The 27883-nt window shown below is 46.5% G+C and overlaps 1 protein-coding gene across 2 annotated transcripts; it reads left to right on the forward strand.

Annotated features, from left to right (window-relative positions):
* Positions 1–40: 40 nt before the first annotated feature.
* Positions 41–27883, forward strand: EXOC3L2 (exocyst complex component 3 like 2). Of its 2 annotated transcripts, none has more exons than XM_089478717.1 (12): positions 41–208; positions 5975–6687; positions 12760–13426; positions 14515–14629; positions 16508–16618; positions 17108–17208; positions 18819–18929; positions 19496–19631; positions 20973–21095; positions 21724–21879; positions 22637–22758; positions 26576–27883. In XM_089478717.1, exons 2-12 carry the CDS (start codon positions 5997–5999, stop codon positions 26874–26876), a joined length of 2634 nt encoding a protein of 877 aa, XP_089334843.1. In that variant the 5' UTR covers positions 41–208; positions 5975–5996; the 3' UTR covers positions 26877–27883. The 2 variants fall into 2 exon arrangements, with proteins under 2 accessions (XP_089334843.1, XP_089334844.1); XM_089478718.1 differs by lacking the exon at positions 41–208 and adding an exon at positions 4228–4363.

Consider the following 27883-nt stretch of genomic DNA (forward strand, 5'->3'; position numbering starts at 1 on the left):
AAGTTTCATCCCTTTTCCAGCTTGGATCCTGGGAGGGGCCTCCTCTGAAAGAAGAACTCCCCTTCTTCTCCTTCTCAGCATCCTCTCTCTGCCTGAAGCCTAGTGGCCAAAGGATTGCAGAGCTGCTGGAGAGACCTCAGCCCTTGTGGCATCCTGCAAGCGGAGCATGGACTGAGAGCATCACTGCTGGTCCCCAGCAGATCCAAAGGTCGGAGCAGCTTGGGGAGCTGGGGGTGCTTAGCCTGGGGAAGGGAAGGTTGAGAGGAGATACGAAAACCATGTTCAAATCTTTGAAAGGGTGTCATATGGAAAGGCTGCCATATGAGAAGGATGTGGAGTGTGTCCAGAAGAGGGTGACCAAAACGGTGCAAGTGTTAGAAGCCACCAAGCCCTATGAGGAATGACTTAGGGCTCTTGGGATGTTTAGCCTGGAGAAGGTTAAAGGGTGACATGATAGCCGTGCTTAAATATTTGGAAGGTGTCTTATGAGAAGGGTCAGTGCTCAGTATTCTTGGACAAAGAGTAGTACTCTGTTCTTTGGTCCTTCCAGAGAGGTTTTCCGGCTGCCCTCTGTGGCTTTACCTGGAAGGTGCTCAAAGGAACATTGTTTTTGCACATTCATTGTGTGTCCAGTTTTGCTTTGCACAAACTCCATTGGGGTGAGTTTTTGCAATTCTTTATAAGGTGTCATGTATTGGTGTTGGTGTGCAAAAGTGTGCAGTTGATGCATTTTGCTTCTTCTAGTCTACACATAACTAAACACATGCTGAGAGACACAACATGCAACAAACCAGTCCCCTGGAACCCACACCAACTGCTCAGCTCTGTTGTTTTGATCCACTGATAATGCAATAATTCTTTTTCCAGTGTGTTAAGTTTTATTAAATTAAATAAAATGCCCTTCATTGGAGGGAATTAAATGTTGCTAAATTGCAAGACGACTCACCTTTTGGTTTTGCAAATCAGACGAAGGAGGAGATGGTGGGAATCCAGCAAACCAAAGACAGTCTCCCTTGCCTTTGGGCAGCCGTTGGTCATAAGTTTTACAACCGTGCCCCTATTTTCTCCTGGGCAAGGATGCAGGGCATGCTTTTAAGTGTTCAGATGTCCCATTGCACATTTATTTGCTTTCCCAGACACAAATCTGGTTCCAATAGAGCAGAAGTGAAGAAAGCAAGGATTTTGGTTCTCTCAAAATAATAATAATAATAATAATAATAATAATAATAACAATAACAATAATAATAAATATCCTGTTTACATGCTTGCCTACTACTTAACGATTGTATTTTATATGGAATTGTTTTATTGCTGTAATCCCGCCTCGATCTGCAGGGAGAGGCAGAAAAAAAATAATATATATATATATATATATTATTATTATTATTAACTTCTGGTCCACATATAAACCATCTCTCTCTCTCTCTCTCTCTTATCACACAAACTCACATCTATTTTACTCAACCCCCAGTTGCTATCTCTTTCCAGCACGACCTCCTATCGCCTTCCAACATCCCTCTCTCCGCAGCTGTCCATCTCCTTTCGTACATACCCTGATGGACTTTACTGTACATAAACACAAACTATATTACAAGTTATGTAACATCACAGGGAACGCGCTCCCTTGCGACACTACCTGGTGCACAGATGTGTGTCTATATGTGCTTCAAGTATTCTGTCAATTTATGGCGACCCACAAATCCCAGAGGATATTTCAAGATAAGGGATACTCAGAGGTGTTTTTACCTGTTCCTTCTTCTGAAATAGAGCCTCCAGTATCTGGTATGCGTTGGTGGTCTCCCATCCAAGCGCTATCCAGGATGGCTTTGCTTAGCTTCCAGGATCAGATGGGATGAGATGCTGCCTTTAGGACATTGAGATAGCACTGTTCAAACACTAAAGGAGAAAAAGAGCAGTTCAAGATGATTAAGGTCCAAACTAAGCATCTTGTAGGATTTAATGTCAACCTGGATCATCCAGAGCTCAGCTGTTTGATACTTTCTTCTATTCTAAAGTCTGGGACCCAAATCAGTGAATATAAATGACAAAGAAGGGCATTTCAACTACGCATTAGGAAGTACTTCCTGATGGTGAGAACGGGAAAAGACTACCTTTGGAGCGAAGTGGGGTCCACTTCATTATTTCAAATAATAATAATAATAATAAATTTTATTTATATACCGCTTTTCCAAAAAGATCAAATAGAAGTTGGGTGGCCATTGGACAGGAATACTTGAGATGTGGGTTCCTGCATTAGCAGTTGGTCAGACTGGATGACCGTTGGGGGGCCCCTTCCCAGTTCCCACAATTCTATTATGATTCACAGTAATGGAAAGTGATAGAAAGGCCTCGGGTTTGTTAGGGTAATGCTTTAAAAATGCTGCAGATTCTGCGTTGTTTTTGCTGCAAGTTCGTCTGAATGTGCACAGAGTTGGTTCCTGGAGATGCAACCAGTTCCTACATCTGGGATTAAGGGGGATATATATATATATATATATATATATATATATGCAGGAATGGTAGAAATGCTTGACCTCTTGCACACAAGCTGCTTGGAAGTGACTGGTTGCAAAAAGGAAAAATTACTACCCAAAGTGGCAAAGACGTATGGACAGAGTAAGTTACGATAGTAGGATAGCCTGACCCTACCTTGGGTGTTGCTTATACATTATAGGGGCTGTTTGCGTGCATGTACACTCACATACACACACACAAATGCTGCTTCCTTCCTCTCCATCCTGGTGTGTGTAATTTCCTTGCAACCTCTTCTATCCAGCGTGGAGCTACTATGACTCAGGGTGCCTTGGATTATCGGAATTGCTGGAAGGAGAGGCCCAGCCCTTGCTACTTCCAGGCAGCCAAGGCCAGCTTCCTATCGCCCACCAAACATAAGAACAAACAGGGTCTCCCATTAGGGTATGCGCATTATAGTATGCATATATGGGACATGCAGAAGAGGAAACATGCAAGAGTAAGAACTAGGCCAGGGTGGTTCAGACCCAAATTTCACATCTGCCACAGAGTCCTGGATGGCAACAGCAAAGACCCCAAGACACTCTTGCGTCTTCCCTTGAGTGCAATGTCTGGAATTTATATGACTCCCCGGCACAAGATCTAGTGACAGCCATTGGCTTAAGGAAACCTTAGCAAAAGGATTAGACAAATCCAGGAAGGAGACGGAAAAGTGGCACTCTGCTTCTGAATGCCAGTTGATAGTTGCAGTGGGGAGGTTGGCCTGCTTTGGGCTCCCCAGAGACATTTCATTGCATGGATGTCTCAGGAACAAATGGGAGGGGGTTTATTCCACCATTTTGGGGTGAGGTGCCCCTTGTAAAACCCTCCATGAACCACCACTGGCTGCTATGAGGGAAAGGATGTGCTTGTGTGCGTTGAGTATCTTTAAGTCACCTGTCATCTTATGGCAGCCCCATTAATTGCACAAGGTTTCCTTAGGCAAGGGATAGCCAGAGGTGGTTTTGCCAGTTCCTTCCATTAAAACAGAGCCTCCAGCGCCTGGGATTCCTTGGTGGTCTCCCATCCAAATACTAATCAGGATGGACCCAAGATCAGATGGGATCTGCTCCCTTTGGGATATTTGGAAAGGCTTGACCTTGGAGCATCTCAAAGAGTGCTCTTTTGTTGCTATGAATTTCATAGGTTATTTAAGGCAAGAAATCCTCAGAGGTCCTTTGGCCCCTTCCTTCCTTAAAATCTAGCAGTCTCCCTGGTATTTGCTGGCGGTCTCCCATCCAAGGACCAACCAGGGCTGACCCTGCTTAGCTCCCCCAGTCAGATGGGATCTGGTACCTTAAATAGGAGTATTTAGGTGCTTAGAAATTTGGAGTGTAAAATAGGTTGGAACCCTTATTTGGAGGAAGGGTCCATGCCCTCCTTTTGTCCCATTCCCCATAGATGCGCATCTGATTTGGCTGGTTTTGTTGTTACTGAAGGGAGAGGATCTGTATGGCTAGAAATCTAGGGATAAAAGGGAAATTTCATTGGGAGTCAGGGTGCTCCTTTTGGAGGGGCAATGCCCTTCCCACCAACCTGGGCCTCTTTGACCCCTTTGCTTTTAAATGCCAGGAACTGCTGGATCAGATGGGGATATGTTGAAATGCTACTGCCTTCTCTTTATTCCTGGCTTTTGTAGGGATTGACTGCTGGCTCCCTTCCTGGAAGGCAAGTTAAAAGGAAAGCAGTCACATGGGAAAGAGGAGGGTCTGAGTCTGACAGGTAAAGAGCCTGCTGCTGCTGCTGTCCCAGCTGCCCTTTGGAGCACTTTCTGCCTGTGCGCCACCAGTGTATCTGGTGCGCAGAGCTGGGGTCTCCTCTTGCACTGGAAGGAAGGATGGAGAGTCCTCAGGTAGGCTTGGGCTTTGCTTTAAGGTCTTTCCAGAAGGAACTTTCTGCTCCCAAGGTGTAGTATGATGATGCATGGTTTAAGCTTTAAGAAAAGTTCACACATGCACACTGGGTAACCTTGGGCAAGGCACACTTTCTCACCTGCAGAAGAAGGCAATGGCAAACCTCCTCTGAACAATGTGAAGTCGAAGGCTTTTGTGGCCGGCATCCACACTTGTTTGTGGGTTTTTTGGGTTATGTGGCCATATTCTAGAAGAGTTTGTTCCTGAGATTTTGCCAGCTCCTTCAAAGAATCCCCTCTGAACCCCCCTGATCCCCAGTGTGCAACTCTTATTTGGGGTTTAGCTTTTTCTCTTCGAATGGTATTTTCTCTTTTAAAATATAGTTTTAAATCATTTTAATATTGTCAGTAGGGACCTAGCAAGTCTCTTCAGCCCATGCAGAAAGAGGAAAGTTAATAGGATAAAGCCGATGCAACTATTGTTGTTGTTGCTATTATTGTTGTGTGCTGTCAAGTCATTTCTGACTTATGGCAACCTTAAAGTGACCCTATCCTGGGGTTTTCTTGGAAAGATTGGTTCAGAGGAGGTTTGCCATTGCCTTGCCCTGAGGCTAAGAGAGTGGGACTTGACCAAGTGGCTGAGCGGGGATTTGAACCCTGGTCTCTTGGAGTCTTAGTCCAACCTTTGGAGCGCTAGACCATGCTGGAAGGGGACATTTAGACTCTTGGGTTTGTGATAAATTGGTATTTAAACTTAAGTTAAATGCTTTGCATGAAAAGACTGACCGGTTGAATTAACTTTGAGGTAGCAGTTGGAATCTTGTGACTGAGCTATTATTGTATTTCAGACATTGCTTGCTCTCACCTGTCTTTGTTTTCATCTGTGAAATATTGGAGGGTATGCATTACGTGTGTCAAACAACAACCTTCTTTCTCTGGTGCTTCAAAAGGCATTGCTGAAACAGAGAACAGATGCAAAAAGCAGTTTTCAGTATGAAGTTGGCAATAGATGGGGGCCAGGAGCACTAAACCTTTGACTGGGTCTCCTTGAAGCAACCTTTGCCTTGGCGATCCCAGATACAAAACTGGTTTTGTCCCCTCAGGAAGCATTGCCTGCGGATGGTGGTTAGATGTTCTTCAACCTTATAAGAACATCTTGTTTTCAGGCAGGAGGCCTTAAAGTGGTTTTGGACAGCAGCCATAGAAAGATAGGGGCCCTGACCCTTCCAAAGTTTAGTTTTATTTGTTTTCTTGTTTAGGTTATATCCTGCCTTTCTCACAAAAGCTGTCTATAAGATAAAACAAAGCGTCTGAAACCGTATGTAGTAAGTTTATAAAGCTATTGAACAGCCAGTCCAATTGAAAACATTGATTTAAAACCATCCAAAACACATTCAATAACTAATGCATATTGAACAGTGCTGCACATGGGGTGAACATTTTTCTACTCCAGCTAGTTAAAGGCTGAAGGATTGCAGTAGTCCCAACATTTCTGCCAATTTGACTATGGTTTTGTTGAGTTCTGAAAAATAAGATCTTGCAAAGCAACCTATCTTCCTGTAATGCTCCTACACATCACTGCCTGACCACTCTTGTCCATTGCTTTCCCAGGTCCTGCAGAACAAGAGCCGCCATGCCGGTCCTTAAAAACCCCCGCAAGCTTAAGATGGCCAACGGAGATGCTGCCAGCAGGAGCGGGGCGCTGATTCTGGAAAAAGAGAGCCAGAGTACCAACCCCTTTGCGGAAGACCTCGAAGAGAATGAGAGAGACTCTTTCCTTGGGAACGTCTCCCCCGACAGCAGGAACCCTTCCCCGGAAGGTGGCCAAGAGGATTTTGAGCGCGGCCTTTTCAACGGCAGCCCCGAAGAGCACTACCGGCGCAGAGCAACCCTGGAGAGGCTGGTGGGTTTGTCTCCCTTCCGCATAGGGAAAGGCAAGAAGAGCGTGGAGAAGAAGTCCCCAACCAGTGGGGAGAAAGGGTGGGACCGGAGGTCCTTCTTGGGACGGATGATGACCCCTTTGACGGACGGCAACCTGGGCCTGAGGTCCACCGAGAAGAGGAAATCGCGCCGCTGTTCAGAGGACTTCAGCCTCCTCCAGCGTTTCAACGGGCGCCGCAAGGAGAGCCTCTACAGTTCGGACTGCGGGCTGGCCGAGAAGGAGAACGGCGGAGCGGACACCATGAAGCGTTTCCTCAAAATCGGGCTGGGGGCCAAAGTGCGCAGGGCCTCCCTGGTGGAGAAGCTCAACCAGGCGGAGGTGGCTTCGGAGCCAGCACCCGTCATGGAAGAGGTGGAAGTCAAGCCCAAGGAGCCTCTCTCAGGTAAGTCTGGAACCGGTCTTCACCTGGAGCAGAGCTGGGGTGAGTTCCTCTCACTTTTGGGGACTGCAGCTCCCCTTGGTGTTTCTAGTCCAGAAAAGTCACTTTCCCAAGTTCTGATCAGTAGCAGATGGACTGCTTGCCATCATAACTACAACTTGTGGTTGTTCATGTACAGCAGTGGTCCCCAAACTTTGGTTCTCCGGATGTTTTGGACTTCCAGGATTCCTGACTGTTGGCCAAGCTAGCTAGGGCTTTTAGGAGATGAAGTCCAAAACACCTGGAGAACAAATGTTTGGGAATCTCTAATGTACAGGATGATCAGATGTCCTAACCACAAAGGAGGGCAAGTTGCCGCAAAATGTAGAACATTCAAGAAAAAGGCAGGACATTAGCAGAAAAAAAAAGAAGGTAAAAATAGTAGTACAAATATGAATTCGTGCTTCTTAGAGATGCTCAAAATGGAGGACATTCTGGGCAGAAGGTTGAAATGTCCTGGTAAAGGAGGACATTTGGTCACCCTGTTCAAGTCATGCACTCTCAGCCTCAGAGGAAAGCAACGGCAAACTGCCTCCGAACAAATCTTTCCAAGAAAACCCCACAATCGCAGCACCTTAGGGGCTCCTTAAGTCAGAAGCGCAACCAACGATGGTGCACTGTCTGGCTTGTTCTGTTCTTGTCCATTCCTTCATAATGAGCTCTGCTGTCATCAAATGCTTGATGAAGAGGTTGAAATTGGTGCTTTGCTTACTGAAAGCCTTGGCTCCTTGCAAAGTCTTCTTTCCCAAAGGACTGAACCAGAGTCCTGGCTTTCGTTGACCTCTAAGGCGGCCTGTTTACTCAGGTTATGTCCAGAGAAAAATCTAATGAGGATTTTTTTCGCTTATGGGCTTTTTGGAGGGTTTTTTGTTTTGTCCTTGGCTTATTGTTCCAGCCTGATTGCCCCTCCTGATTGCAGGAGCCTCTGTAAAGAAAACTGGCCCATTGACCTTGCTGCTGGAGAATGCGGCCGGAGGGAAGGAAAAGGCCTCTCTACTAAGAGTTCTGGGGAGAAAGGAGAAACATGCACAGCTCTCATTCAACTTTGGTTCAGAAGCCTGGAAAGTGCTTTCCTTCCTCTCTCCAAGTTTTTCAGCGCCTGGAACAATTGGCCAACGATAGCCTCATCACCTTAGATTAAAGAACTCCGACACCCATCCACACCCATAGTATTTATAAAAAGGTCTTATGCAAAACAATAACCCACAACTTTTGCTCCGCATGTCAGCCCTGTCTGCCTTCCAGCGCTGGCAAGGGCGTCATTACGGGGAATGGGGGACATGGACCGCACACGGTGACACCTTAAAGTGGGGTGACACCATTGCTCCCCAAACATCTGCCATTTTGCAGAAATAGGTTGTAACATTTGCCTGTTGTTATTGTGCACCTTCAAGTCATTTTCGATGTATGGCGACCCTAAGGCAAACCTATCACAGGGTTTTCTTGGCACGTTTCTTCAGAGAGGGCTTGCCATTGCTGTGCATCTTGCCCAACGTCACCAAATGGGTCTCCATGGCCGAGAAGAGGGAGAGTCGAACCCTGGTCTCTTAAAGTCCTAATCCAAAATGGAACACTGCATCAATCTGGCTCCAATATGGTGAGCCCCTCAGGGATGATGGTGGTTATCATTCCACAACTGGAGAGTCGAAACTCCCCATTCTCATTTTAGGGAAAACAGACTACCTAAGAAACAAACAACCCTCCCTCCCTCCAAATTTATTGACCACATTGGGAGCATCTGCACTGTAGAAATAATGCTGTTTGATACCAATTTAAGATACCAATTTAAGCCCTGGATTTGCAGTTTTATCAGGTCTTTAGAGCGCTAGTGCCTCACAGAACTACAAATCCCAGGATTCTGTAAGATGGAGCCATGGCAGCTCAAGTGGTCTCAAACAACATTATTTTTGCAGTAATGACACGCCATTAATGAGTGATGGCTAAAAGAGTGGAAGGGTACAAAGCTGGGAAACTTTACAGTTTGGGGGACTGTATCTCCCAGAATCCCCCTACCAGCTTGAGCAATGGCCATGCTAGATGAAGAGTTCTGAAAACTGTTCTCCCAAACAACAACAGCAACAAAACCACTTTTCCAGGCAGTGGCCACCTGATCTTTGGATGACGGTAGCCACATTTTTAGAGTTTGATTCCATCTGAGGATTAAACCAGAGCCACTCCACTAACCCCCCTCCCCAGACTGAAGCCTGGTGATAAGGCAGGACAAGATTTCATGTCTGAAGAATGCGTCGTTTTGTCCGATGGCATTTCCTCTCTGCACCATTTACAGGGAGATTTAGGAAGTGACTTTTAACACTAGGTCAGGCTTGGGGGTGGCTCCATCAGTGGTCTCTGGGGGGAGATGCTGAAGGCTGCAAAATGGAAATGGCTATTTGTGCCATCTTCTTCCCAGTTCTGGAAGTTATTTTCAGATGCCACGATGGGTGGGTGCGTGTGCTGTCCTGTTGGCACCCTTGCATCCAGATTCATCAGCCAGTCTGTTCGTCATTTGTACATTGACTTGAGCAGGCTAGCTGGGGAGAGAGGCTTGGCTGGTGAGGACATATATGAGGGCTTTCTTGGTGGCCGTTCCTTGGCTTCCAAACTCACTCCCAAGGGAGATTCAGTCTGCCCCAGAGGCATCACTAGGGGAGTGCGGGGGGTTCAGACCACACTGAATGACAACTCAGAAGGGGATGTCTTCCTTCCAATGTTGAGGGTACCATTGCACCTCTCTGCAGGTAGACCAGGACTTCCAGAGACAAAAGGGTCTGGGAATGACCTGGTCAACCTGCCCAGAAATGGCAATAGTGTCCTGGCATACCATGATGAACTCCTGGAGACCTCTCCCATTGCCAAATGGTGTCTGGACCCCTTCAGGAAATGCAAACAAAGTGGATAGAGTGGAACAACCCCAGACACGGACAGTTGCACCGGTCCACCAACCATCAGCAGCAAGTAGACCCAAGCCTTTAATTTCTACAGCAGCCCAATCTATTCCTGAGGCTTTTGCCTGAGCCTCCTGGAAAGGGCAATATTCTGCCCCTTTTCTTCTTTCCTCTGTGGAGTAAACAGAGTGCAAACTACTTTTGCACTTTGAACTCAGTTTGCCGCAATGGAAGCAAGCTGAGGGTAAAAAGGGGGAAAGTGGGAGGAGGCGAGAGAAACTGGGACATTTTAGAAGCAGCTGAAAAAGTAAGAAGGCAGAGGGTTAATAGGGACTGTCCTTGCCAAAGTGGGACAGCAGGAGGGGTATGTGCTCTCATGAAATGGCCAAGTAACTTTCCCCAGCTCTCTCCATCTTTCCCCAAACATTTCTGAGAGCATCATCTGGTATGACGGTAGCATGGAATATCCCCATGCCTTTGGACTTCCTAGCCAGAAGGTGAATATTCCAAGCAAGCTCATTTAACCTTTTAAATATTAACCTGAGTGCATTAGGCAGGAACTGACGTTGGCAGTGCAGAAGCAGGAAGCACTAAGAAAACACTTGGGATATAAGTTTGGGAAAGGTTGCAAGGTGACATTGTGGAAGAACTAGGGATGGTCACAGTCCTGAGGATGTGAGCTGCCCCGTGACTTGGCTTAAGGAACAAGGGAGCATTGTCTGTGCAGAGAGTCAGCATGTTGTCACTGGATAATAACTCGAGGAATTCCATCCCAAACAGTCCAGAAGTTCTGCCATCATTTCGGCTCTCTGTAGGCAAGCATTATTTCCCCCTTAAAATCACAACTTGGTCTCAGATACATCACCATATTAGTCTGGAATATCAGTCTGCAAAGGGATCTTGTGGCACTTTTGAGACTAAAAGGCATTGTAGAAGAAAGTTTGCTAGACTTCAGCTACTTCATCAGATGTATGGAGTAAAATGATGCCCAACAAGGGCATTTATAATCAGATTGTGTAAATACCAGTGTGGCGCAGTGGTTTGAGCATTGGACCGTGACTCTGGAGGCCAGAGTTCAATTCCCAGCTCAGCCATGAACCCAACTGGGCGCCCTTGGGCAAGTCACACCCTCTCAGCCTTAGGAGAAGGCAATGGCAATCCTCCTCTGAACAAATCTTGCCAAGAAAACCCTATGACAGGTTCACTTTGGGTTATCATAAGTTGGAAATGACTTCAAGGCACACAACATCAACAACAACAATGAATACCTATGGAAATGCAAAATGTATGGGTATGATGATGAGGTGACTTGACTCTGCATTTCCATAGATATTCATAGTGTCTAATGAGAAGAGTCCTTCCTGGGCATCATTTCACTCCATGTATCTGAGGAGGTAGACCAAGTCTGTGAAAGTTCATGCTTCAACTTCTTTTGCTCAGTTAGTCTCTAAAGTCTTTCATTGAGTCCAAGTTGGCTTGATGGCAGTTAATAGCAAGAGCAGAGGGTTCAGTCTGGGAGAGTGTGGGTCAGGGCTGGGCAGATCCAGGAAGGAGGCCCTCCCAGGCCAGGGGTCTCCAGGAGATCTTGGGTTGAGGTTCAAGGCGCTAAGGTGCAGGAAGGAGCTGTCCAAAACCAAGTAATTCACTGCATGAAGGTCCAAAGCCAAGATATGTCTGAGTGGATCAAGATGAAAAGTGGAACTTGGCAGGCAGAAAGGGAAATGGACTGGAGGCAGACGCAAAAAGGGTACCAGACATATATATAGTCAAGATCGATGCCAGATTGTTGCTCAAGGAGAGCATTACTAAAAGCAGTTTTAAGCTGTGACAGATGCGGGAGAACCAACAGGGCTGGTGCAGTTCCCTTTATCCCCCATTTTGCAACACAAGGTACACACTTTGCAAAATGAAAATGTGGACATATGTGGCTGAGCAACATCAGAGTGTGGTCATAGCAAAAGTTAGGAATGAATAAGGACAGAGAAGCTACAGCAGTTTGCTTTTGCCTGAGATGACTGAGAAGGGAAAGATTTGTACCTCTTTCCATTTCTCTGTGTTCCTTACCTTTTATTATTTTTGCTTGCCTTCGTAAGAGAGCAAAAGAGGCTAAGAAAATGGCTTAAACATTTCCATCAAAGTGCCTCTCTAAAATGCCATTTAAATGTCCAAAGGTGACAGTCGGTCACCTTTGGAAGGAATTAGATGCTATTACTTATTACACCACAAACTTATTACACTCATTAACCTCCTGATGAATTGCAGGTAAACAATGTTTGGTTTTTTGCATTTTATGGTGCTTTTCCTTTTAAGGTTTTGTGTTTTATTTTGCACCATAAGAGTTTTTATGTTTGGTTATTGTAAAGCACCTAGGCAGCTGAATGTGTGTGTGTGCGCGCCTTCATGTCTCCTGTGAACTTATGTTGAGGCCTTTAATGTCATACAGTTGTCTTAGGCAAGAAATCCTCAGAGATGGTTTTGCCATTTCCTTCCTCTGAAATGCAGCCTCAAGTACCTGGGATTTTTTGGTGGTCTCCCATTCAAGTAATAACCAGGGCTGACCCTGCTTATCTTCCCAGGTCAGATGGGTCTGGTGACAACCCCAAAAACTTCTTAGGGTTTTCTTAGGCAAGGAATCCTCAGAAGTGCTTTTCCCATTTCCTTCCTCTGAAATAAAGCCCACAGCGCTTGAGATCTGTTGGAGGTCTTGCATCCAGGTAACTAACCAGGGCTGAAGGAACTAGCAAAGCCACCTCCAAGGATTGCTTGCTAAGGGAAACCCTATGAAATTTATGGGGTTGCCAGACCATTTGAAGGCACATGCCATCATGTCAGTGAGCCTGGGTGGCATAGTGGTCTTGAACTACAACTCTGGAGACCAGCATTCGAATCCTGGCTTGGCTATGGAAACCCACTGAGTGACTTTGGGCATGTCCCACTCTCTCAGCCACAGACAAACCTCCTCCAAAGAAACACACTAAGAAAACCCCATGATAGGTTCACCTTAGGCTTGCCTTAAATCAAAAATGACTTGGAAGCACACAACAACAAGAACAGCAAAACCCATTGTGTCACCTCTCATTGTAACTCCCCAGCCCTGTATCTGTCACCCCAAAACTTTAAAAAATATATCTCTTTCCTCTTCTGCTCTCAGTTCTGGAAATCCTGAGCCTCATCCAGCAACGGGATCTGCTGGTGGCCGACGAACACATCATTGAGCTGGAAGCAGAGTGCCAAGAGGACGGGCAGACACAGAATTCGGAGAATGGCAGCAGCCTCGGCAGCAGCAACGAATGCCGAAATGACGGGTGCCGGAAGGCCAAAGACGTGGGTTTGCTCTATGAAGCCCTCCAGAAGGAGCTCTGGTCAGTCCTGGCGGAGTCCCTGGCAGCCAAGAGCACCTACCTGCCCCTGGAGCTCATGGTGCGTGTCATTGACCAGGAGGAGGACACAGACCGCAAGTGGATGGAGGCCCAGAAGGATGCGGCGGCCAGATCCGGACCCCGTCCTCGGTCCATGAAGAAGCGTTGGGCGGAGGCGGTGAACGAATTGGTCAAGCAGCGGCTGAGCCGGTGTGTGGAAGGCAGGGCCGGTCCCCTCGCCACCCAGATGGACAGGTTGGCCAAGTGTGCCCTGGAGGACTTGTGCACCGTCAAGTTCCACCTGCTCCATGCCTACCCAAAAGAGTATGAGGCTTTTGGTGTCTACCTTTGCAGCTACCATCGGGGCTTGGCCGAACACTTGGCCGAAGTGGTCCAGAAGACCTTGACCATCTCTGAGCTCTACTTTGTCCTGGACTGGAACAGCAACATCTACCAAAGGTAAACGAGTCAGCCATTGACTCCCTGGATTGTAGAGTGGGAAGGGAACCTTGGGGTCACCTTGTCCCACCCCTCCATGAATCCAGAAGACTGGCCTTCTGCCCATCTGTCATCCATTTACCCAGCCCTGGCTGGTCTGTCCTAACCACAAAGGTGGGCAAGGCACTGCAAAAATGTAGGACATTCAAGAAAAATAACTTGTATTGCAAAATACAAGCTAAAAGCAATCATAGAAATGTAAATGCATGCTTCTTCGGCTGCATCCGCATGGCAGAAATAATCCAGGCTGATACTGCTTTAATTGCCATGGCTCAATGCTATGGAATCCTGGGAATTATAGCTTGTGGTGGCACCAGAGCTCTCTGACAGAGAAAGCTAACTGTCTCACAAAACTACAATCCCCAGAATTTCATAGCATTGAGCCATGGCAGTTAAAGCGGCCCCAAAATGGATTATTTTTGCAATGCAGCCAGTGTAACCAGACATAGGACATTGGCATATGTGCATCAACTGTCTGTCTCCAAAGAGGAACCTGTGGCAGGTGGAACTAGGGGTGCATCTGGACTGTAGAAATAATGCAGTTCAAGTGCTGTAGCTAAATTCTATCGAATCCCGCAGTTTGTAGTTTTAAAGGGTATTTTGTCATCTCTGCCCAAGAGGGCTGGTGCCTCACAAAACTACACATTCTGGGTTCTATGGGGGGAGCCATGGCAGTTCAAGTAGTGTCAAATTGCATTTATTTCTACTACTACTACTATTCTACTTATTCATATCCCGCTTTCCTCCTGGCATAGGGACTCAAGGCAGCTATTATTTCTACAACTCAGATGCACTGTTAATTACTGGTAACCAACCTAAGCACCTGGTAGACCAGAGGGATTTGTAGTTTTCTGAGACACATAGTGTTCTCTGTCAGAGAGCTCTGGTGCCACAAGAAAGTACAAATCCCAGGACTTCATAGAAATGGCAGTTAAAGTGGTGTGAAAATGTATTATTTCTGCAGTGCAGATGCAGCCACCAACAGAAGCTTCTGCCCAAGGGATCCCTCTCTCATGCAATATCTCTGTCTCTGTTTTTCCATCACACAGAGAGGTTTTAGGACGGGCAGAGATTTCATCGCTGGTTAAGGGCCATGATCTGGGCCCATTATTGTCTCCGGAGACCCAGTTTAGTCTGGAAGAGGATTGCATTGCAGCCGTGAAGGTAAGAGCAAAAAGCAAAGTGTGCTGCGGAAGCAGACTTGCGACTTTAATGACTTCCTCTTCAACTGGGAAAACCAGAAAGTCCCTGATTTGTTTTAATCATTATTTTTAAAATTAATTTTGAACTTAAACAATGCAGGAATACAAATCATACCAAGTATTCGGAAACAAACACAAAAGAAATTACAAAGGCAAAGAGGGTTAAAAAGAAGAAGAGGAAAAACAAGGACCTGTATGATAATGTTTGAATAAAACTGCAATTAACACACCATAGTAAAACGCTAAATTAGATTAAACACCAGATACTAACTATGACCAATAAATTAAGATATCATAACGTTTTGACTTCCTGGTCTAACTTGTAATGTATTTATTAATAGGGAGGGAAATGCAATAAAGGAGAAAATATATTTCTATCATCACAAATCTAACTGTGGGTGCATCTACACTGTGAAAATAATGCAGTTTGATGCCAGTTTAACTGCCATGATTTGTAAGTTGGGGAGGTATCACCATTCTTTGGCAGAGAAGGCCAAAGACCCTGTAAAACTACAAATCCCAGGTTTCCATAGGATAGAGCAACATTATTTTTGCACTTGATGTCAAACTGCATTATTTTTGCATTAATAGATGCAAAATCATGATTAGGCAGGTATTATCAAAACAAAAACAACTGGGAAGTGTCTGTACTTCCAGGGACTTTCTTTTTCTTATCTGGATTGGCCCTTTGTGAGACTCCAGAGACCCCAAATGCGACAGCAAATTAAAGCACATAGTTAACATCTGGAAGTCAGAATCCCCATCTTCACGCCTATAATTGTTGAAAACTCTCCCATCCGACAGAAGCCTGTGTCCTGAGACTTTCAAGCAGAGTTATGATTGGATTTTGGCAACGAGAAACAGGACTTCCTCAGCCATGGCCCCTTGGCTTTGGAACCAAACCCCAAAAGGGAACTCACCTGGTGCCAACTTTGCCATCCTTTTGTAACCAGGCAAAACATTTTTGTTTACCTTGGCACTTTGACCCATGGTCAGTTCACCTTTAGGGTTTTATCTGTTGTTTTTATCATTGGGTTTCTTTTACAAGGGTTAAAGCTTCATGCTGGATTCATCCTTAAAACGACGCAGGGTGGTGCAAAATACGTTTCAAATGAATAAATGTGCTCCCTCTTCATGCAAACAGGAGAAAGTCCTTCGTAGTTGCTATCTCTAGCAAAACACCTTGCGTACTTTGTTCATTCTTGGCAAACTTCCCCAACCTCATCAGAGAAACTGGAGTTTATGTACTGAGTTTAGCAAAGCCTTTAAATAATGGAGCGGAGGACCCTAATGAGATTATAGATTAAATCTCCTTTAGCCATAATTCCAAAATCTGAAATATTCCAAAACCCAAAACCTTTTTCATAGACGGCTGAGAGAACGACCCCTTTGCTTTCTGATGGTCCAGTGTACACAAACTTCGTTCCATGCACAAAATTATTTTAAAATACTATGTATAAAATTCTTTTCAGGCTATGTGTATAAGGAGTATATGAAGCATAAGGGATTTTTGTGTCTTTAGACTTGAGTCCCATCTCCAAGAGACCACACTCTGTATGTATATGCAAATAAAGGTATTCCGAAATCCAAAAAGATCTGAAATCCAAAATACCTCGGTTCACTAGCGCTTAGGATAAGGGAGATTCAACCTATATTAGAAAGAGCTACTGACTTAATTAAGTGCAAATGGCTTTTGCGTGTTCATCCCAATTTGCAGCAATTGAAGGAAGCTGTGGACAAAGGGAGAAAGTGAACAGAGGAGAGAGAAACTGGGATATTATAAAAGCAGCTGAAAAAGTTGAGACAGCAGGGGATTAATATTTTTGCTGCTTGCTTCTAGGTCAAGATCATTGATGGCATGAACCAAGAGCTACAGAAGGAGGAAGAGAAATGGGCGCAAGAAAGTGAGAGCGACAACTTCCAGTTTGGCCTCTCCAGCAAAGTCATCATGGTACGACCAACTTTTGGCCTCCTGGAAGCAATGGGGCATCCAAGTCCACTGGCTTTTCCTTTCCTCCCAGGTGGTCATGTAAAAAATAAGGAGGCTGGTTTGTACCAAGCCAGGGACTCATTTTAGCTTATCTCTCCCTAGAAAAGCAGGGCTCATGTGGTTGAGATGACTATGGTTATCAATGGGGAAAAATGGACCTGGTAGGAAAGAATGCACCCCTTTTCTTCTCTCCCCCTTCTGCTGAGTTAATGGAGTGCAAACCTTTTCCCCCTTTGAAATCAGTTTGCAGCGATGGAAGTAGCCAGGGGACAAAGAGGGAAACTGGGAGGAAGAAAGTGAAACTGGGACATTTGAAAAGCAGCTGAGAAAGTGGGATGGCAGAGGGTTAATCAGGGCTCTCCTTGCAAACCAGGGCAGTTGGAGGGAATGGGACTGACTCTTCCGAAGACTCTTTTTCCGCAAACACTTAATCTTTCTCCTGCTTTTCAGGTGTTAAAGGCTCATGCGGACAAAGCCCCCCAAATCACGGAAGACTTTGGGAGAAGGATGGCGCATTGTTGCCTGACCAGCCTTGCAGAATTCTTGCAGAGGTAAGACGGAGACACCTTTGAGATGGGGCCCAAGTCTGAACATGAAATTCACTTATGTCCCACATATACCTTATACAGTTAGCCTGAGAGTAATTTTATACACGGTATTTTAAATAATTTTGTGCATGAAAGTTGTGCAAACGCTGGACCATCGTAAAGCACTGTCTCAGCCACTCAAATATAAACAATTTTGGATTTTAGGATATTTTTTGGATAAGGGAGACTCAAACTTTACTAATCTGCCGGGCAAACCCCTGTCTAAAAAATACAGTTCTCTTTCAATTTAGCAGGGCTTATTAGAAAGGTTTCCTTTGGGGAACTACACTCCCAGAATACTTCACCCAGGTAAAGGATCCTGAGAATTGTAGTCCTCCCAAAGGCACTTTTCAAACATATAGTCATTTAACCATTTCAGATATGCCAATGGTTGTTTTGACGTATGCATGCCAATGTTTGGAAAAAGACTCTTCATTAAAAGGAAGGATAGTACATAAATCAAAGGGAGCTACAAATAAGCCTGCGAAACATGCCTGCAGTTGCCTTCCCATGGGACAAAAGCTACAGTGGTTTGGTCAGAAAGTCAAGGAGGGTTGAAGGAAAACAGTGCACATTTTCCATTTTAAACTGGCCTCTGAGAACAGGGTTTACCTCTGGCTGCAAAAATAGCCGCTGTGCAAGGAAAAACCAGCAAGGTGGACCCACTGGGAAAGGCCCCGGTGTGGGGCTGAGACTCTGGGCTGGACGGCCCAAGCCCAGCCAGCAGCTATTTTAAGCCAGCTTGTTTCCTGAAGTGCCTATTTCAGAGAAATCTCTGCATATCTGTGTTGTTATTGTCGTCCTTGTCATCTGAATAGATGCCGTTCGCTCTCCCTGGGGATGCTGAGATTATTTTAGAAACCACAGGAAGGTTGAAAAGTTTCATAACAGGGCTATCCCACTGGAAAGCTTGGGCTTAATGCCTTGAATCTAGGCTTGCAGTGATTCCCAAACTCTAGTCCTCCGGTTGTTTTGGACTTCAGCTCCCAGAATCCCAAACCATTGGCCAAGATGCATGAAGCTGCTGTGAGCTGAAGTCCAAAACACTTGGAGGACCAGAGTTTGAGAATCACTGGTCTGGGATTCTGGAGGCCAAAGTCCAAAACAACTGAACTGAGAGGAACTGCTGGACCTCTTACCCTTTCCCGTCACCACTCCCTTCTCCTTCTGTGTCATGTCTTTTTAGATTGTAAGCCTGAGGGCAGGGAACCGTCTAACTAAAAAAATTGCATGTACAGCGCTGTGTAAATTTACAGCGCTTCATAAATAAAGGTTAATAATAATAATAATAATAATAAAACACTTGGAAGAGCAGAGTTTGGGAATCAGTGATCTAGAAGAAACAAGATTTCTTGTCTTCTTGCATCTAGCTCAGTGGTTTCCAGACTTTGGTCTTCCAGATGTTTTGGACTTCAGCTCCCAGAATTCCTGGTTGTTGGTCAAACTGTGGTATGAAACGGTGCCATTCAATGGGAGATGTTTGCAGCTTGGCAGTGTTTGTCACCTTCATTTGATTCTGCTTTTTGTCCCTGCCTGGCTCCTTCCTTTCCTCCCTCTCTCCCCCACAATCCCAGTTTCCAGAGAAAGGTGGAAATTTTCCATGAGCGGCAAACCGAGAGTGGCCTGGCAACCGACAGCTACATGGGCCGGACCATCATGCTGGTCAACTGCTGCCCAGCGTTCAGGTAGGAGTCTCCGATACCCAGCCTCCGGTACCACAGGCAAGTCAATGGGGCTTGTGTTCTTGGCGCATACACGTACACACTTGCATGTGCCCATTGCAAACCATTCTGCCCCCACTCCTGTACTCTCAGTTCAAGCCTAGCTTAATTTTTGTCCACGTGAACTTGAGTTCTGTCTGCCTGCAAAACATGGCGAGCACTGAAGTTGCAAAGAGTCTGATTCAATCTTGTGTCTCCTTGCTGCCTCTGGACAAGTGGACTAGGTCCTTCCCAAGACTTAGTCTACCTGAGGAGTCCCCATCTTCCAAGATAGAGAGCCTTGGAAGTATATTCCACATAAGAAGGCAGCTCCTTCCCACCAGCACACCGGGTGAAACCCCATTTGAGTGTCACCAGTATGGTCTGCATCTCCCACACTCCCTTAGCGACACCCTGATGTTGGGCAAGACAACCATGCTGTCCCATAATGGGAAAGGAGATCAGATCCCAGCTAGCCTTCCTGGCTTTTAATGCCTTTCTGTTTCCCATCCATTTGCCGACAATCCTCTTGACAAGCATCTCTCCTTCAGAGACTACGCAGAGCGTTTGGCAAAGTTCAGCCGCTCCGAAAGTGAAGCAGGGAGGCGCCAGGCAAACTCCTCTCTGGACAAAGTGACCCGGCTGTGCAACAGAGTGCTGGCGGATCACCTCTTTCAAGAACTCAAGGTAATTGGGATGATCCCTGGGGTCCAAGTATCCATACAGCACCCCTGTTCTTGGCCCTTAGCCCCCAGCAGATCCCTTTAATCTCCCCTAGAGTCTCCTGGGTCTCTGTCCCACTCCCTGCTGAGCTGAATGAGACCCTTTGAGATCCTCTAGCCAAGCTGCCACCATCCAATGAATCTACAATGAATTCCCCTTAGAACATACTGGGACTTGCTAAGGACTTATAGGTTCCTTCCCTTTCTAACCTAAGCAAGCAGCATCCAAGCTAAGGCACGTATATAGTGAGTACAGATACTTTTAAAGAAAGTACTTATTCTAACTAGACAGTATAGAACAATAAGTTATCATTTGTGTAAGACCTCCCTGCCTTGCAGGTACAGAATGCATAGTTACAAGACGTTCATTTCAGGCAAGCCAAAAGAGAAAAATCACAAAAGCCTAGATTCTCCAGCTCACACATTTCCTAAGCTACTCACACAGAGATGGGATCTGCAGCCCTTGGTGGGTTTTGGATGCGAGGAGCTGGCCCCCATTGCCTAGCTGGACCCACATCCCCTGAGCCTGCCCTCTTGGCCCAGCCCCAACAGCTGGGCTCCCAAACATGGAACGCTCACCAGGCCACATGGGCCACACGAGGGAAAGACTCAGGGCCACATGGACCACACGAGGCAAAGACTCCAGCCGCATAGTCTCAGAGGCCTTTTAAAACCTCTGTTGGGAAGAGTCTTGAAACTCCAGCTCCTGCTCAACCGATTGACCAGGTACAAGAAGCTGGGTACTTAAAAAAGGAAGGTGATTTTTAAAATGTATTTTAAAAATTTCAAAATTACCAGTAGAATCATACTTCAGTGCATAAGGTAGCGGTGTTAATGGACCAGTCCAGCTACAAGAGATAACATTATCACTGAGATAATGTTTGCATTCAGTAGTTAGCCTGTCAACAAAGCCAGGGAACTAAAAAACTGCATTGGACTCATTTGAGAAACTCATGGAACGACCGTAGGGCAGTTACTCTATTTCAGACTAATCCATTTTGCAGGGCTGTTTTAATGATAGACACAAGGAGAACCACATGCAGCATCCTAAATTCCTTGGAGACACAGTGCAGTAGCAATATCAAGAGTAAGAGTATCTGTTGGGTAGAAACTGGAGAAGTAGAAACTGTCAAGAAGGTGTTTTCTTCCCTCTAAAGCAACATTCTGTGAGTGAGATTTTGAAGGACCCTTGTCATCTCTTCCTCCAAACATGGACATTTGGGGCAAGAGATGGCTCTGTGTCTGACATGGCATCCTGCAGCATCCTATGAACCTTATTTCCCGTTCTATTCTTCTTCTGAAACAGCCCTATTTCCACAAACTGATGAAGAGGAAGTGGCTCAACAACTCCGAAGCCTTCCCAACCATCATGGCGCTCCTCAGGGAACATGCCCAGAAGCTGAGTAAGATGAAGCTGGAACCCTACCAGGTGAGTGGTCATTCTGTGGCCACGCCAGGGGAACGTGTCCATTGCCATTTTGTGGTGGTTGTTCTTTTACATGCCAGGTCATTGTGGAAAGGACAGGAACAAGGGAACAAACGTGGTAACTTGATCCTTGCTGAGCTGGTGATAAAAATACATCAACATACAAAATCTGCAAAGCAGTGATACCTTTATTGGATCAACTCTGAAGCAGATGAAGAAACCAGGGATGTGAAGTTGAAAGCTTTTGTGGCCGCCATCCATAGTTTTTCGTGGGTTTTTCATGCTCTGTGGCCATGTTCTAGAAGAGTTTATTCCTCATGTTTTGCCTGCATCTGTGGCTGGTATCTTGAGGGATGCTTCGAAAGCACGCATCATGTATTTTATGCTTTGGAGTTGGCCCAGTGAAAGTATTACTGCTTTGTGGTTTTTGGAATTTGCTGTATTTCATTGCATGGCCAATAAGGCTACCCCTGAATAGGTTTCTTGCTGGCAAGAGTGGGATGAAAAGACAACTGCTTATGCATGCCCTCCAGTTGTGCTTCCTCCTTCTTCTTCTTCCAAATCTGGCTCCTGTTCCTGTCTCTGAGCTTGCCCTCGGTGGCTTTGTGTTTGTTTGGTTTTTGCAAAGCAGATGCTGGTGAAGGAGGTCCACCGCCGGGTGCTCATTGAGTACGTCCGGCCCCTGATGCGAGTCCGGCTCATTTGCACCTCGTCCAAAATGAGGACCAAAATGGCCAACAAGCTGCGGAGCGAGGCAAAGCAGCTGCAGGAATTCTTCATCCAGCTGGTGAGTTTGGGAGCCGCGTTTTGCCAGTTCCTTCCTCTGAAAATCTAGCCTGTAGCACCTGTTATGCCTTGGTGGTCTCCCATCCAAGTACTAGTGCCTAACCTTGCTGTGTCCCTGTCTTTACATTCCTTTTGCACTTAGTTGCCCCGAGGGAACCTTTGTCAAAGTTGTTGTGCTTGCTGTTATTTTTGTCTTTTTTTAGGAGTAGTGGTCTCCCAAAGCAAAAGCTCAGGTTGGGGCAGATCCATTGGAATCAATGCAGTTGAGAAAGCAGGTGTTGTGAATGTACACACATCCCCCCCCCCCGGGTGTTGTTGGCTTGCAAGTCCCAGCATCCCCAGCCACCATGGTTAACAAGCAAAGAATGCATGCTGCGAATTGTAGCGCAAGAACATTTTCAAGGGTGGCAGGATTCTGCCCCTATGATAAAAGACCCAATTATTTCAATGGGTCTGCTGGGACTGCAATTGGCTTGGGACCCTGGCATTCCCCCGAGAAAGAGGGAGATTTTTGAAACCCACTTCTCCCCTTCGCATCCCACAGCAAGGAGTTCCATAGGTCATGTGCGACTCCCGCCCAGTGTGTGTGCATGTGCAAAAGTTCATTTCCTGGCGTTTGCTCGCAAACGCAGTGTGTTGGTTTTGCTGTTTGCAGTGAGGACAAGCAAGGGGTTGTCTATAATTAACTCCTGTCCCCGCTTTAACCTGCCAGCATCCCTTCCTTGACACTCAGCCCTGTCTCCCTCCCTTCCTTGCAGGAATCCAACTCGTCCTGGCTGGACTCGGTCGTGCCGCACCTGGCGGGGATCATTGAGCTGGAAGACACGCCGGCCATCCAGATGGAAGTGGGGTTCCTGGCCAGAGAGTTCCCTGACTTGCAGTGAGTGGGGAAACTAAGGCTGCAGCCACACTGGAGAAATAACTTGGTTTGGCACTGCATTAACTGCCTTGGATCATGGCTATGGAATTCTGGGAGTTGGAGTTTGTTGTGGGCCCAGAGCAGAGTGGAGCTTCGCTCTGGACCCCACAGCATACTCCAACTCCCAGAATTCTATAGCCTTGAGACAAGGCAGTCGAAGCAGTGCCAAACCGGGTTATCTCTCCAATGTGGATGCATATAGCCCAAGCTTACTTGGAGGGCTGGTAGTGGAAGCCTTGCTCAATGGGGATGCTGGGACATGTCCTGCACTCACCGGCATTTTACAAACAGCAGCCCTTTCCAAGTACTGGAAAGAAGCAGGTGAGAAAATACAGAGGACACCAGGGGCCTAGGAAGAGGAAACTCAGCTCTTTGGCCACAAAAGCAGACTGGTCCGATTAGGACATCTAGACCTTAGTAAGGATGGTTTTTCCAGGGAAAATTGAACAAAGGACCATCATCTATCCAGGGACATAATCAGGGAACATGGGAAACAGCATGTTGCGTAGTCATATGCCCTCGATACACATTTATATTTATTTACTGGTTCAGTCATCCTTAGCTGAAATGCTTGCGACCTGGACTGTTCTGGGTTTTGGAATAATAATAATAATAATAATAGTTGTTGTTGTTGTTGTTGTTGTTGTTGTTGTTTGAGTGTCGGGCTATGACTCTGGAGACCAGGGTTCAATTCCCAGCTCGCCTATGAAGCCCAATGGGTGATGTTGGGCAAGTCACACTCTCTCAGCCTCAGGGAAAGGCAGTGGCAAACCTCCTCTAAAGTTTGCCAAGAAAGCCCCACAATAGATTTGCCTTAGGGTTGCTTTAAGTCTGAAATGACGAAGGTTCACAACACAGAGAGAGAATAAGGGACCTTTAATCTAGGCTCCTTGCTTCAAGCCAGAAGATAAATGCAAAGCATAGCGGAGGGTGAGTCTTGGAGCCATGAGGAATGGAAGGGGAAAAAAGACACTAACTCATTGCATAGACCTTCTGGAGATTCTTTGCAAACCCTGCAATGTATAGCAAGCCGCTGCTCTGCTTGGCGACCTAGAGATTTGCACACAGAGGCCTTCTTTTCTTACCCACCAGAACTGGAGGACTGGCTCCAGCATCTCCGTCCCGGAGATGAGCCATGAGAACCAGAGCATCATCTTCCTCCCCACAAATGAAGGTGATGCTCCAGAGAGTCCCTGGGGACCATAGCGGTTGTTCTCCTCCTTCCTCGCTGCCAGAGGGGTTTTCGGAAGCCCCCAAGTGTCACTGCCGGTTTCCCAGGACGAAGGGGACGGTGAGAGTTATAAATACCCTCCCTTGGATGCGGCCCTGGCAGCGCCATTCAGATACCAGCCGAGGACTGCGTCACTCGGGGAGGGCGAAGCGCGCTTGGCCTTATCGCGTCTCGTCTGTTTGTTTTCTTTTCCATCTTCCTGCTTATTGCATCCTTAGGAATTGTTTTGGAGGCGACAGATTGCCTGTTAAGTGTGGCTGACGGACGTTTCCTGTTTTATCTGGAGCCTTTTGGGGTTGTTGTTTCTTGAAAAATTTAAAAAAGTAAAGGGAGAGAGACACCCAGCAGAAGAAAAACAAGCGGCTGGGCTTCAGACAGGAAGTGGGTTGGGTAGCGACTTCCTGCTGGACGACCATTTTATGTTGGCAGCGGGACAAGAATTGTATTGCGAGCCATATAGGGGAGTTTAAGCCATCTTCTGAACACTTGAAACACCTCCTGGCTTTGGAGAAAGGGAGAGTAACTGTTTTGGGATGTAAAAAGAGATGTACCACTTTGGTCAAGTCACACTCTCTCAGCCTCAGAGGGAGGCAAAGGCAACCACCCCTCTGAACACATCTTGCCAAGAAAAAAACCATGGTAGGGTTGCCATAAGTTGGAAATGACTTGAAAGCCACACAACAACAAACTAATGGTCTGTTTAACCCATGCTGCACCTGCACTGCAGAATTAATGCAGTTTGGTACCGATTTATTTATTTATTTATTTATTTATTTATTTATTTAGGTATTTATATCCCGCCCTTCAGCCCTAATGGCTCTTAGGGCGGCTTACATTTATTATTATTTTTAACCAGACAGTTCCCTGCCCGCAGGCTTACAATCTAAAAGACACGACACAAAAGGAGAAGGGAATGGTGAGCGGGGAGGGGATCAGGTCCAGCATTCTTCTCTCCCTCTGAGGCCTGGACCAAGCCAGATGGACCGGAGGGAGGACTCTGCTTCTTCCAGGCAGGCCTGGTGGAGCTCGCCTGCCTCTTTCTCCCAGAGGGTGGCTGAAGGGAGGGCACCATGGTTAGCAGCCATGGTTCCGTCCTATGGAATTGTGGCATTTTTGAGATGTTTAGCCTTCCTTTTCAGAGAGTCTGGTGCCACAACAAGCTGCAGATCCAAGGATTCCATAGGATGGAGCTATGGCAATTAAAGCGATGTCAAACTGCATTAATTTTGCAGTGTAGATGGAGTATGGGTTAAACAGACCAATGGTCTAAGCTGGTTTGTTGTTGATATTGTTGTTGTATTGATTTTTTTGATAAAGAGATTACAGCGCATTTAGAGCATCTGGCAAATGAAGCAGAAATGGCGAGTAATTGTGCCAATGATTATCACAAAAAATTGCACAAATAAAGCGATATCAGAAATGCATTGTCGCTGAAATCCCGAAAGTAAAAAGATGCACATTAATGCTTCTTTTGTGACCACTTTAATGGTGAGTTTTGTCTGATGTCGTGTGACACCGTTATGCATAATTACACGATTTTTCTGGGATATTCATGGGATAAACTCCCGACGATCTCCTTCGTGTGATAAACTCCTAGGTCAGGCCCTCTCTGATGCTGCAAAACCGTGGGCAGAAGGCACAGCAAGTGATCTGGCGGGTGTTTGTGGGCTGGCTATGGGGGTTGAAGCAAGCTGCCACCCTTCTCCTGATTGTTTTCCGCCCTTGCCCAGGAAATGTGTATGGAAGGAAGCCATGCGCGGGAACTGGAGGCATCGCTCAGATGGAGCTGGAGGGAGACGTGAGACGGATACAGCCGGCTAATTAGCCGAGGCCTTCTGAGAAAGCTGGCCACTTCCCCTCCGCTGCACCGCAGGCCTCTGCTGCTGGGAAAAGGCACCTCAGAGGGCCCATTAAGCCAGGCACTAGCCATGCGCCTCCATGCGCTTCCCATACATCTCTGCCTGGGCAGCCGGCACAATGGGGGGCTTGATCCGATGATTGCGTGGGCCCCTCGCCAGCTTCCTGAAGTTAACAAGACATCCGAACCAGCAGGGTTTTAAATAAACCTCCTTCGATGTTGGGCGCAAAGATGCATGCGCACCTCGGCCAGCACCTTCTCCTGCAGGCGCTTGCCTTGGAGCACTGGTTCCCAAACTTTGGTTTGGGGTAATTTTGGACTTCAGCTCCCAGAAGCTCCAGCTAGCTTGTCCAATGGCCCAGGAATTCTGGAAGCTTGAAGTGCAAAGCACTTGGAGAAGCTGCCTTGAAGGATGAGAGAGCATGGAGCAAGGTCTCTCAGACCTTGGGCAAGTCACATACCCTCAGCCTCAGAGGAAGGCAATGGCAAATCCCCTCTGAACAAATCTTGCCAAGAAAACTCCATGGTAGACTTGCCTTAGGGTGGCCGTAAGTTGGAAATATGACACACAACAACAAAGTGTGTAGCACCTGGCGTTAACCTATGGGGCCTTGACCCCTTTATCTTCTTCCTACCAAAATCTATTATTGTGCAGAACAGTAACAGACCCCCATCTTTGTCTCCCCTAGAAAGAAGCACGTTTCGGCCATCCTGGATATCCGAGGGCTGCAGAACCAAGCCCAGCGACAAGATATCTTGGCAGCCATGGACAGCCTGGAGGTCACAGATGGTGAGGACCCTCCCTGCCAAGACCGAGCCTTCTTCACTGACATCCCCACCAGCGAAGTCTTCTGTGTCCAAGTCCAGCTGCACCGTATCTCGCACCTGGGTCTCTCCTGCCTCTCTAGGCTGCACCCAAGGTCCAGGCATCAGCAACGGAGGCGGCGACAGAGGCAGCGGCCAAAGGATGTCAGTGAATCGCAGGTGTGAGAACATTTGGAAATCCAGACTTCCTCTCTCAAACTTGGAGTGGATAGTGACATAGAGGTTTGAGTGTTGGACTAGGATTCTGGAGACCAGGGTTCAAATCCTGGCTTGGCCTTGGAAACCCACTGATTTACTTTGGGCAAGTCACACTCTCTCAGCCTCAGAGGATGGCAATGGCAAACCCTCTCTGGACAAATCTTGCCAAGAAAACCCCACGACAGGTTTGCTTTAGGGTTGCCATAAGTCAGAAATGACTTGAAGGCATGCAGCAACAACAACAGCTAAATCTTCCCACAGTATCCAGATTCCAAAGAGCCCTTAATGTGGTGTTGGCATTGCAAGAAGGGATAATATGACCCTGCTACATACACACATGCTTCCCTTCTTCTCTCTTTGCTTTTGTACTCAGTGCACAACAAACACCCCAAGAGTGGATACTACTGTTCCAAAATAGCCTTGGCTAACAGGGAAAAAAGGACACACAAAAACTCCTATAATAGTAAAGAAAGGGGCACTGTTTCTTTGAGACATACACCTTACATAGCCTCTGCAGAGGGTCTCACCCCATAATTTAGCCCTTCCTTTAAAATCACCCTTGACAAGGGGGCAAATGAGGAATATCTAATCCCGTCCCTCTCAAAGTTCACCCCATTTCCACTCAGGCTGCATCTACACTACAGAATTAATGCAGTTTGGCACCACTTGAACTGTCCATGGGCTCCATCCTATGGCATCCTGGGATTTGTGGTTTGCAAATTCTGCAGATCTGTAGATTTGCACACCACAAATTTGCAAGTTGTCATAGAGACAGTTAAACTACACATTTTCAAATTATTGTAGAGGTGGCGGAAGCGCTCACAAAACTAAAAATCTCAGCGTTCCAGAGTGTAGATGCAGACTCGGTCCCTCCTCTGCAGGAACCAGGGAGGCACATAAGTGGGGCTGGAAAGAGGAGGAAAATGTATACCTGTCCTGTAAATAAATAAATAAATAAATGCATATTAATTTAA

Source organism: Sceloporus occidentalis, unplaced genomic scaffold (assembly GCF_023333645.1).
Source record: "Sceloporus occidentalis isolate IW3139 unplaced genomic scaffold, rSceOcc1.0.p SCAF_13, whole genome shotgun sequence".
Taxonomy (NCBI): domain Eukaryota; kingdom Metazoa; phylum Chordata; class Lepidosauria; order Squamata; family Phrynosomatidae; genus Sceloporus; species Sceloporus occidentalis.

What these genes read in the sequence shown, in the direction of transcription:
- EXOC3L2 (XM_089478717.1), top strand. Translation starts at nt 5,997, where the DNA reads ATGCCGGTCCTTAAAAACCCCCGCAAGCTTAAGATGGCCAACGGAGAT. An exon ending in TGAAGCTGGAACCCTACCAG is followed by an intron (nt 21,096 to 21,723) that starts GTGAGTGGTCAT and finishes TTTGCAAAGCAG; the next exon opens with ATGCTGGTGAAGGAGGTCCA. An exon ending in AGAGAGTTCCCTGACTTGCA is followed by an intron (nt 22,759 to 26,575) that starts GTGAGTGGGGAA and finishes TGTCTCCCCTAG; the next exon opens with AAAGAAGCACGTTTCGGCCA.